Below are 12,714 nucleotides of genomic sequence, written 5' to 3'. Positions count from 1 at the left end.
ATCCTACCTAAACTGAGGTTCTCTATGTGAGCAATCTTCTCTTTCCCCAGTGGAAGGAATGAACGTTTTTATTATACACCAGCTCTCTGACCTGTTTAGAATCTCTGACCAGTATAAGAATCAATTTTCTGTAGTATCTTCTTTCCTGTTCAGGAATTATCTGTAATCATGACAGTTTTCTCAAAAATTGCATTTGTATTTGTTTGCTACAAGTATTTGTAGCAAATAACTCTAGCTCTGTAGGCTACTTATGTTGTATTGTCAGTTGTAGTATCATTATTTTTACCTTACTATATTAGCTCTTGCATACATTTTTACAATTTACTCTTTTAGAATGACCATGTCTGTCACAAAGCCCAATACTTCTGTTCTTTGGATTAATGTGGCATTTATTAAAAGTCATGCTATGCTTGTGAGGGTAAAAACATCAACTGGTTTCTGCAATCTTGTGTAATATCAGCATAAAACTTCTATTTTGGAGAACTTCTCTGATGCCAATAACTGTGTTTTCAAAAATACACGTGGATGTCATGTGAGGAGTATGGATGTTGTGAAGTGAATTTTAAAAAAATCTGTACTTGCTGGCATAGTGATGCCATTGACTACCGAAACAACTTGTTTGAGACCACTGACCACAAGGCCTCAGTAATGTGATATTGCACAAAGTGCCCACCCTTTCAATTTTAATAAAGGTAGGGACAAGGGGGTTGTTAATATGAGTGGCATAGTAATACTTTTGTTTCTAATGTCATTTCATGTACTTGTGATTTTTTTTTTTTTTTTTTTTTTTTTTACTGTGGAACTCATTCATACAGTTATTCATGATCTCAGGTCAGATAGCCTCTCTGAGGGAAAAGAAGGGATTATTCTTTCACAGGGAGCAATAAAAGAATTTCTTCCTATTAAAGAGAGCAGGTCATGGAGGCAGGCAGCCACTGAGCTGAGGGGCTGCTTTCCTCAAAACCAAGGAGCAAATGTGTGACATGATGAGGCGTGATACAAGAGAAATCTGTTTACAAATCCATTTGCATCCTTTGCTGCATTGCCTGAATGCTCTGGCTTTTCATTATGTCAGAAACTTTTTTGGTGGGTTTTTTTGCTTGTTTGGTTTTTTTTTTTTTTGTTTTTTTTTTTTTTTTTGTGGTTTATGCTGTGAAAAAAAACAGCTTTACGCTTTGAAGGCACTTGAATGCTCTGTCTCTGTACAGCTAAGATTAAGCTTTTTGTTGGTATGGATAATTTCTGTGTCTGTCTTTATCTGTGTGGATGATCTTTAGATTTCAGCCTTCTCAGAAATAAAATATGTACCATCTCTGACACACTAATTAAACTCTTTCTATAATCTGCAGTCATTGGGTAATGTCTCTTAAATGTTTACAGGCACATGTCAGTGTGGCAGGTGCCAATGTGCTAACTCAGAAGAAAATGGACTGGTATATGGCAAATTTTGTGAATGTGATGACAGAGAATGCATTGATGATGAAACAGGAGAGATTTGTACAGGTATGTATCTCAGTGAGCGCAAGAAAAGTGAAGATTAATGCAGGCTATTATTTAATTGCATTGTTCTACAAAATATCTTTACTGAACGTATGACTTAACATAAAAGTACCTCTATTTGCAAGACTTCACACTGCAAATTGTAAGTGCAAATTTCAGATGTAAAAATGAGCTAACCATAAGGTTAAAGAACGAATAAATCCTGTGACATTCTCCTCTTTTTGGAAGAACTGCAAAGAGAATTGTACATGATAAATCACTAAGCTAATTCATAGCTTAGTGTGTCTGTCTTCAGTAGAATATATATGAGGAATGCGAATGCTTTGTGACACAGATAAGTGAGCAGAATGGAGAACATATGGAAAAAAACCCAAAAAACAAACTAGAACATAGATTATTAGGGATTTTGTCAAGGAAGCAAAAATTAAAAATATCAGGAATAAATGTAGGATGATAACTCAGAATCAGGAAGATGAGAAGAGAAAGGATTCAATAATGAATTTCATCTGTGATAGGAAAGGCAAAAAAATAAGATGAAATTAACTCTGCTGATAGACAGAAAAGCAACCAAAATTCAAACTGTTCTTTCATGTCATTATAAGGCAGGAACCAGGCAGTCAAATATTGTGCAATACACACCATTTATGGCATTATAAATGCTGTTGCTTGTGTTGAGAAGGAGGCTTGTCTTTGAGCTGAAAGGTGCTAGAAACATTGTTCAAGATTCTGTCCATATGCCCACAAGAGTGTTCCAGTCTGCTCCTAGACTATTCATATCTGGTGGTAGTGCTTCCTGTGTGTGTGTGTCTGAAGAAAGAGTACTTGTGTAAAATCTGTCTTTCCCTCACACAGACAGCAAAATACATTCTATTTATTTAAGGGCCTTTGAAGGCAAAAAGAACTTTCTTTTTTTTTAATCCTGGGACTAAGTAGGGATTTTAAATGAGGGTATGCAGAATGGTCCTCTGAAGTCCAGATTCGGGAGCTCTTAGAATAGTAAGAATTGCAACTACTTAATTTAAAAGCTTTATGCTGTGAAGCACATGGCACAGGTGCACACCTTAGCAGATGAAAATATTGTGGAGCTGGTTTCACCCAGACTTGAATGATGCAGTCATCTTTTTTGGGATATGTATGTATTGTTAAAAGAACATCTGAAAGATTAATTTTGAAAATAATTCTCCTTAATGAACTGGTTTAGCCATGTTCAAAAATTTTCTTGACAGAGGGGAAGAAGGGAAGCCATATACAATGTAGTTGGTGTGTAATAAATCAAGATCTCCTTACTGCAACTAGCTGAGGAGTCAAGAACACACAATGTGTTATTAGACAGGCCAAGTATGTGTCCTACATTGATGTGTAAAGCTGTGCTTAAATTTTAATGATTACAGTCTTCAAAATTTATCCATAAAGTAAAAAAAAAAAAAAATTATAAAAATTATCTTGTCAGTTAGTGTTTATTGATTAATCTATGGTTAAAGGAAAACCAGCTCTAAAATAGAGGGGAAAAGTGTAGTTTAGATATCTTTTGTCTGATTTTACGTATTCATACATGGACTATAAATTGTTACTATTCTGAATCTAGCGGTAAAAGTTTTTAAAAGAAAAGATCAAAACAGTGAAATTGTTAATGCCTTTTAAAAACTTGCCTCTTTCTCACTGTACAAAATTTGTTTTGGCTTAAGGCCATGGAAAGTGTTACTGTGGAAACTGTTACTGTGAGGCTGGTTGGCATGGAGATAAATGTGAATTCCAGTGTGACATCACCCCCTGGGAGATCAAGAAGAGATGCACATCTCCAGATGGCAAAATCTGCAGCAACAGAGGTGTGTCATTTGCATGGACTTTCTAGACATGTTTATATAGTTGGCTTTTATTTCACTCTATGCATTCAGTACAGTAGGACATAGATTGTGTTTGCTGAGAGTTTCTACTTGTTCTCACCTATTTCAGCTCTGGATATACACTTTCAACTGGGTAGTTACCTGTGTTTAGGTATAAACTTACACATATTCACATCCACTTCTTGATTAAGTAAACTCAAGTTGTTCTCATTCTTTATTTTTGTAATAAGACTGAGCAGGATAATTTGTTATTTAGTACATATTTGTTTTGGTAAGAGACCTGCCTTGCAAAATAAATATTACCAGATTTTTGACTTTAAACAGATTGGTGCTGTAAGGTCACAGAACTGTATGTCAATCACTCTTAAAGAAGACTTAAGACCCACAATGGAATTTGGAAATGGAGAATGGGGCAAATGAAAACACAAAGCATTTAATTTCCACTACAATCAAAAAAACACCTGTGAAGTGTTCAGTAACAATGCTGAGGAATGTATAAACTTCACACAGTTTTTCTAACTACATAAGGTTTTATCTGCACACAGTTTTGGAATTTGAATTTTACTTTATACTTCTGTCTAAATTTTTCCCATTTTTGGAAAAAAAAACAAACACAAAATAAGGTTGCTTTTCACTAGCTGCTGTGAACAAGGAGTTAAAAAAATAGGGTGTTCTTTTTGGCAATAAACCAGAATAATTATAGTAGTACATAAGCAAGAGTCACATAGATACTTCTCTTAAAAGCATCTCTACTGGCAAAACCTGCTGTATTGTGAACATCCAATCATCCTGAGAGCATTTAGAAACCTCTCTTCTCATAATTAGGCTCAAATTGAAACTTTGGCTCAAATACAGAGATCATGTAGGTTCATTTAGTCTCGAGACTTCAGCATAAAATTTTCATGTAGTTCTGGAAATAATAGGTATCAAAGTGTCATCATATCAGATGCTTTCTTTGCACTGAGAAAGTAATTTCTTGGCAAAGAATTTCTCGTCAAAGCAAGCTTTTAATCAAATATGAAATTTTAATGTGTGATTATTTCTTTAAACTAGCATTGCAATAGGAGAAATTATGTGAATAGCATAGCTGATGCTCTGAGTAGCTGCAGCCTCCAATGCAAAGGTACATTTGTGTGATACTTTCATGCCTTTAGCCTCTCATGTATTTGTGATTTTATCTTCATAAGAGTTTTGTAGGCTTCTGACAATGTGAAGTTGCTTTCCAGCAAAGTATTTCTGCTCCATTTAGTCCTACTTACCCAGTTTTCTGTGTTTATACATCTTGTGATATAAGTACAGTTCATCTTGCCAGTCTTGAGCCTTCTAAAAATCAAATATTGAGGCTAACCTTGCTACCCACCCTCCTTCAGTGCTAAGATGGATAAATTTTTCTTATCTTTTCCCCTGCACTATCTAGTCAAACAGTTTAGACCACATGTGAAAATTTAGATTTTTAAACTTTGATGAGATTATGTTCTGCATTCTGACATCCAGGACAGCTGATCTAAATTAATTTGAAGTTGTTTCTTGGAGGATTAATCACTCTCCAGAGGCATTTCCTGGTTTGGTTGGTTGGTTGGATGGTTTTTTTCTTCTTTAGTAATGCCACTGAATTGTGAAAATATAAAAAATTAGGCACAGGTTTCTTGAGGGCTGTCTCAGGGTTCTTAGCATTATATAGGGCTGTAGCTCTTCCTGCTCATGTCATGCATGCTGGGTTGTGTAAAGCTTCTCCTTTTATTAGAGAATGTGCCCATATCTAAGTGTACTGTTTAGTCATCCTGTCCTGTTGTCCTCAAACACATTATATTGTTTAGAGCAACCTAAATATGATGACAAATGTGTTGGCAGAGTAGCAGAAGGTGAAGCCACTCTGCAAAAAATGAACTGCATGCATTCAGTAAGGTCAGGCTGCTTCTGTGAGCCTGTTAGCATCTCAAAAAAAGTAGTGAGTGTGTTGCCCTAAAGCATATTTGGATTTCTGAATAAGGAAATTTGTTGTTGTTCTTGTTGATTGGGGGTTTTCGCTCAGATTTTCCTAAATAAGTAGGGTTCATATTCTCTGCATATTAGTAAAATATGCAAATTTGTTTTCTGTTATTCACATTTCTTCTTATTGTAAGCAACAGGGTGTGGCCCTGAATATTGACTTGGGAAAGTGGAGGTGTATCCTTTCATGTAGATCTGTGCTGCTGTTCTTCTTAGGTAAAGAATGACTTCCCAGACATTTTCGGCTGTGTTAATTTGGATTCTCTTGTTGTTTAAATGTTTATGCTTTATCAACCATTAATTATCCCCTGTGCCCAAGCCCAAGTCATTTAAACAGAATTGATTTTTATTGTCATTACTGACAGGGCAAATTACTGTTGATGTCAAAGATGTACAACTGTTCTGTGAGCTACATTTCTTGTTGACTCCTAGCAAGGCTCAACAGCAAAAAGAAACATGAACAGGAAGCCAATTTTTTTGTTTAAAGTATTGCTACTAAATAACCATAGAAGGTTTCAAATCATAGAGGATAAGCGCACACTCAAGATTATCACTTGCAGCTTTGAAATTGCATCTCTGTGAGCACTGAAAATTCACAAGTGTAAATTCCTGTAATCAAAGTGCTGTTACTCTAAATTACACAGTTAATCTTCTATCTCTGTCTTTTTTTTTAATTGTAATTTTTTTTTTTACATTTTTAGGCACATGTGTATGTGGGGAATGTACGTGCCATGATGTGGACCCAACTGGAGACTGGGGAGATATTCATGGAGATACTTGTGAGTGTGATGAAAGAAACTGCAAAGCAGTGTATGACAGATATTCTGATGACTTCTGTTCAGGTAAGGTTTGTGTGTAAAGGGGACTTAGGTGTAGTTTTATAAAAAACCTTCAAACTGGTCTGATCTTCCTCTTCCCTAGTGCTCCAATTCTCATTTTCCTATCGTAAAATATACCAAGCTTGGGGGGCAGGACGGGGCTTGGAGGAGGCTTTTTAAATTAAAGACATAATTATGTATTTTTTTCCATGCCATGTAACAAAATCCTATAAATATTAGATTCTTTTAGGAAGAATCTTTTAGATTCTTCTAATACTTTTGTGTTCACAGTAACCTAATGAACTGGATAATGGTTGAAAATTTAAAATTTAGGTGTATCATTTCTTGGGAAAATCGGAAAGTTCATTAAATCGGACTGTGTTGTTGTTTCATTTTGTATGGCAGAGAGATAGATGATAATAAAGAAGAAGAAATTCAAGGAAGAGTAAGTAAATGAGTCAATGGAAAACAGTCCCCTAAGAATACATGAGACAAATTGACATAAGACCAAGTAGAGCATCAATACTTGAAAAATATGAATATGTGGCCCAGCTGCACTTCTGTAGCTGTCGCCCAGACTGTACATCTTAGACACATCCATCTTCATTTTTCTTCTACTTGGACTTGAGAGCATTATATCCAAAACAATTAATATCCATCCATTCATTCATCCATCCATCCAGCCATGGTTTTGCAGTTTAGATGTTCCATGTATCAGCTAACAAAAGCTGAGATTCTGAGAGAGACTTTGCATGCAATTTTGTGTGAATACTAATAAAGATGGTAACACTAGGTGGGAGAGAAGGACTTCGTTCAATACACAGCATGCAATTTGTGCACATAGGAATTCTGCAAAAGCAAATGAATGTGATTTCAAAGGGACTTTACAGATTGGAGGTTGTCAGGTTCAGTGCATCCTGTAAAAACCTGGTCTGGCCTAATTAATAACAGGAAGAATGCAGTCACATCAAGGACAATAATGTTGTCATATATTTTCCTCCTATTCCTAGAGTTAGATATGTCCCACAGAAAGATCACTGGAGTTGTCTGTAGTAGAGAAAGAAAGTTGAAACTAGCACGGTACATAAAATGTTCAGCTTTTTATTTGCCTGTTTAAAAAGTAAAAAGTTTCTCAACAGTTGTGGGGCTTTTTTTGTGTGGGTTTTTTTTTTATTTTTTGGTTTGGTTTGGGTTTTTTTGTTTTGGTTTTAATAAATTTAGAGGAATCACTAGCTAATAAAATGGGGGGAAAAGAAGCTATTCCAAAAACCTTCAGTGACTTAGTTTACTAGTTACTGTTCAACCACTTGCAGATATTATATATTTATTTAAGCATTTATTTAATGAATAAGCTGGAATGATGTAGAGCTGTGTGCAGTCACAAAGTCATGAGAGCAGCAGGAAGATTGAGTTGGTTGTCAGTTTTTGAATGTATCACTGTGTTGCTGTCAGGGATTTTAGCACTCAGGGACTGATCAAAATATCAGCATCAGCTAAGGAATGCAAAGCTACAAATCAACAAGGTAAATGCATTCTATAGTTAATGGTGAACACAAGAGTTTGAGACCTAATTAAATTAAATCAAACCTTGTCATCTACAACTAATGCTGTGAAACTGAAAAAGTCATGCATGAACTCCCCTTTCCTGGACAATACTGCCTTTGCAGCTGCTGCTGCCCAGGATGGTAATGGTTGTAAGAAAGCAGAGGGTAAGAAAGTACAGACAGATACAAATGAGATTGGGGGAAGATATTGCCATTTGGCATTGGATTAAGGACTGGTACATTGGTCTTTGTTACACAGACATAACTGTAAATGAAGAAAACTTAGATATGAAAGGAAGGACTCATATGGCTTGCTTGGTGTGACTAAAACTCAAGTATAATTTTGTTTTTCCATCTCCTCATCAAAAATTTTAGTACTAATTTTTTTTATCCAGTCCCTTTCCATTATGTTTTAGAAAACCCTAATTTAGTCTTAGCTGGCCATCCAAGTATACTTTCCTAAAATAGATTGTGCAAAAAAATCCATTTGCACATGAAGCAGTGTTAACAATATCTTCTAGTCATGCTGTTTAGTCTTGTTTCAGAAATAGAAAAGATGCATAAGTTTTAATTTTGGTTTATTGTGGTAGTCAGGCAGAATCTGCAATTAAATCAAACATTTAATAGAGGAATTGTAGTGGGACAGGTTTTTTAATTGCTTACATGAAATTTTTATTGCACAAAGTGTACATGCATTAGGTCTATCTGAAAAATAACCTCATTGTTTCTCACAATTATTTGTAAATTGATTTGGGATGAATCCAAGAGTGATTAGTTAGATTAGGGAAAATAATCCATCTCTCTTAAAACCTTCATCAAAAAGAGATGATACAAAATTGTCTTGTTCTGTCTACCTAATAGGTAGAGACAGGCAACTACTTTGTCCTGAGTAGCATAGAGAAATTATAGGAAATCCTGTTTTCATGTAAAGAGCTTCACTGTGACTGAATGAAATTCTATGTTTATTCAATAAAATACAAACAACAGGAATTGACAGCCCTGATGTGAGGATTTAACATCACACGAGGGCAGCTCCCTCCAGAAACTTCATATGACTTGAGGTGACTTTATTTCACAGTATATCATACTGACTACTAGATGCCTTCTTTTAACACCTAAAGTGCCATTCAGGATGTTCCTGAATTATTGTCTTTCAGAAGTCTTCTTGACATTAAAGTGATTATCTTAATTTAAAGAGATAATAGCTCTCATGAATTGACATGGGAAGAAAACATGCTTCCATTAAGAAAATTTGTCTGGTGACACATTTCATTAGTTCCTGTGCTGTGGCTTTAGCAAAGAAACTATTGTATGAAAATATCTAATCCTCCCATAAGTATCTCTCTGGGTCAGGGATCATAAATCCAATTCACAACCTGTCAGCAGGTACACATGAAAGCAAAGGAAAGAATTATGGGATCAGAGAACGGTTTGTGTTGGAAGAAACCTTAAAAATCATCTGGTTTCAACCACTACCAGGGACTCCTTCCCTGCAGGGACACCTTCCAGTAGACTGGGTTGCTCAAATCCCCATCCAGGCATCCCTTGAATATTTCAAGGGATGGGCACCCACAGCTTCTCTAGGCAGCTTGTTCCAGAGCCTCACCATTCCCACAGTAAAGAATTTCTTCCTTGTAATCTAATCTAAACTTATCCTCTAAACAAGAGGAAGCCTGTAATGCTTTTCAATGAAAACAACTAATGTAAAGAAAAGTTATTTTGTGCAGTTAATAAGACTTGCATTTTGGGAAGTAATCTGATGAGTCCTAGAATGATTGCTTCCTCCCATTTTCTCCTTGTGAACTAATAAACTAATACATTTTATAAATTGGTACTTAAGTGCAAGTTGGTTAAAAAGAGATATAAATCTGTTACTATGGCTTTCAAGAAGAACATGTATAGAAAAATGGACATTGGAGCAATGCTTTGGTCCTGTGTCCAATGAATGACAACTGTGTGAAAATTGTGAGAGATTTAAACTGCTGTCTGAGCTCATGAAAATAGATATTTGATTTTATGGCAAGGAATATTGTTTTGCTGATTCTCAGGCTTTTCTTAGGAACATTTTGCATTGCCAGAATCTCAATGCTTCTTGCAAAGAGCATAAAGAGGGAGAAGGACAATTATCTTTTTTTTTTAGTTTTTCTTGAGAAAAGCTCAAGAAAAATTGCATATGTTTGCTTTTATATAAAGGAAATATATGTGCAGGGAATAGTCTCAGACATGCCGTAAGATAGCAAAAACCACATCTAATTGTCCTACTGAAATGAGAATTGATTATGTCCAATATTTCAAAATTTTATTATTTGTATTTCACTGTTTAGTAGAAGACACTGGTTTGAGGCTTGGAATTTATGAGACAATGATTGTCTCTAGTGGATCATGTTGATTGCAAGTAGATAAAGGATGGTTTTGATATATCTCTTAGAGAATATGCTGCAACCATGGTAGAAAAAGAACATAAAAGTAAATATTGCCTTATGACATTCCACATTTCCAAATGGTGGTAAAATGTGTATTTTTAATCTCTATTCCACCCTTTTGCATTAGACCATGTGCTAAGTGGCTAAACATCCCTTAAGGAAAAAAACAGAAAGGGGAATATGGTCAAAATGGAATGGTAGACAGTGCTATTTTCAGAAACAAAAGTAGGTATAATGGATTGGTTGTATTTTTTGCAAGTCTCATTACTGAATGAAGCTCCAACTTTGATAAAGTTCATCCAATTAAGAGTTTTTTATACCTCACCAGAATGGAGGTTAATCTTGAATTGTATTCATTATAAAGGTCATGGACAGTGTAATTGTGGAAGATGTGACTGTAAAGAAGGATGGACTGGGAAAAAGTGTGAACATCCACATTCGTGTCCAATGTCAGTTGAAGAAAGTGCTAAGAAATGCCAAGGAAATTCCAATTTACCTTGCTCTGGAAGAGGTAAGCACATTTCTGGAAGAATTTTCATGCCCTTTAAATGTACTTCCATTAAAAGAATTTTTACAGATGCCCAGCATTACTAGTAATGAAAAATGTGTACCTTCTTAGCTTACTGTGCATGAATTACACCTGTATAACTTGTGATTTAGGAGGAGGGAGGAGAAGAATACAGAGGTCACATATTTTTTCCTTCTTTGTGTTTTATTTTACATGTCTTAACATTCATTTTGAAGGTTTTCAAGGATGCTTTGAAAATTGCTGTAGTTAAGTCTTTACTAAAGATAGATTAAAAACATGGATTTAGTCTGGGCATTTTTTGACAAAAGCAGCATAGGATTTTCAGCCTGTGTAAAATGTTGTGGCACCATTGTGATAAGGACTGTTTGGATTTACTCTAAGAAACTGCCCATTAAGTGCAGGACTGACTTCTATAAAATGCAGCTGAGCTTCAGCACAGTTTGCTAGTTGGCCATTGGCTTTTCATTTGAAAGCATTTCTTTGTGACACTGTAGCCTTTTTAAGAGCTTTGACTAAAAATACCCACTAAGTCATGCACTCACTTAAAAGATACATTGCAAGCAATTTTTCTCAGAAGTAAAAGGACCTAATTTTCCTCTGTCACTGTGTGAAATGTGGTTTTCTGCAGAGAGAAGAGAGAAAAGTAAATACAAGACAGAATATTTCCAGAACTGGTAATTGAAGTTGTTATGAATTCTGCCCATTTAAGTATTTTCTGGGATAGGCCTAAAGCTTCTCTTGAAGGACTGCATTTGACCCTTAATGTCAGTTCATTTGTGATTTATTCTTTCACTAATACTATCTAACATAGTCAAAAATTGTATGCTGTTCACCCAAGTTATCTCTGTGATAATTGTACCATTTTCCCCCTGTAATTGTATAGCAGCTCATTTACTTCCTAAATGTAGTATTAGGAGTATCTTAAAAGAACTATGTATTAACAGACAGTTGCTTGCTCTTTTCTTAACTAAGCTTCAGTTTTCCAGTTAATTGTCTCTCTCTTTTCCTGCTAAAATTTTACAACAGAATTTTTTGCTACAAGTTAGTTGGAGAATGGGCATCTGTAGAGAATTAACTGCATTTTATTTTTCATGCTTGCAGGAATGATAACTAAAAGAAAGGAGCATTGGCTTTTGAGTCAATTTTTTATTTTTTTAATACTGTTTCTTTTTTTTCTTGTCCTTATGGATGTTGAAGCTCTCTTTTTTCATCTGCTTCACAAAAAGTCATGTATCTTGAGAGCTTGGAGTCAGTTCTATGATTTAGTTGCATTGTCCTCTGTGAAGACAGAGGAAAAACAAAAATCATAAAAACAAGTTTAATTTGAATAAATGTATAATATTGAATTTTTAAAATTGAGTACAATAAGAAGAGTAAATATAAAGATTTTAACATTAATGACAAATTCTACCCTTTTGGCCTTCTGCATAAACACCTAATGATGTTGGCAGTGTTCTGCTGTTGAGATCCTGGCAGTGAAATAGGTAATTTTCAGGTGAAATAGTTTGACTGAGTGACCTGTTGGTCAACATTTTCAAAAGCAGTATCGATGGGAACAAATGCTTAATTGATAGTGGCTTTCAATGAACTTTGACTTTCAAACAAGAAGAGATCACTAAGGTATTCAAGGAGTGCAAAAGGCACATATGTGGATGTAGGACATAATATGATAGACAGCTGCTGTATTGAAGGAACAAGACATTCTGCAATTCCAGGCTAGAAAAAAAAAATCCCCATGAAAACTTCCATTTAAAAATGGAAAGCGGTATCTTGTTTTAGTTCTATGAACAATTTTGTTTAAGACATTGGGAAGATGTTTTGGTCTACTCATCTTTGTTTTACTAGACAGTGTATTTTTTTTTACCCTGGACTCCTTGAATTTCCCCTTTTTCCATGATCCTTTAAATAAAAGAAAAGTGTAAGAAAATTTCTGAACTGCTAAAGTAGGGGTTAGTTCCTATGAAAAATTGTCATTGGACTTGCATAGTTAAATTTGGGGCCATTTGGAAATCTCACTTCTTGTCATGGGAAGAAGTGTGATACGAGCAGATGAATCAAAATAAGGTT

At 35.1% G+C, this 12,714-nt stretch overlaps 1 protein-coding gene across 2 annotated transcripts in view; it reads left to right on the top strand.

The window, feature by feature from the left end:
• The window catches only part of ITGBL1 (integrin subunit beta like 1), a 128,353-nt gene that overhangs the window by 56,112 nt on the left and 59,527 nt on the right, over window positions 1–12,714 (top strand). For both annotated transcript variants that reach the window (XM_036390869.1, XM_036390878.1), the window contains exons 4-7: window positions 1,381–1,503; window positions 3,186–3,326; window positions 6,035–6,175; window positions 10,483–10,629. In XM_036390869.1, coding sequence (XP_036246762.1) covers window positions 1,381–1,503; window positions 3,186–3,326; window positions 6,035–6,175; window positions 10,483–10,629 — 552 coding nt within the window. The remainder of the gene's footprint in view (window positions 1–1,380; window positions 1,504–3,185; window positions 3,327–6,034; window positions 6,176–10,482; window positions 10,630–12,714) is intronic.

The sequence above is a fragment of the Molothrus ater genome, chromosome 2 (assembly GCF_012460135.2).
Source record: "Molothrus ater isolate BHLD 08-10-18 breed brown headed cowbird chromosome 2, BPBGC_Mater_1.1, whole genome shotgun sequence".
Lineage (NCBI taxonomy): Eukaryota > Metazoa > Chordata > Aves > Passeriformes > Icteridae > Molothrus > Molothrus ater.
The sequence above is the reverse complement of the archived record's forward strand: the minus strand, read 5'-3'. Positions and strand labels throughout refer to the sequence as shown.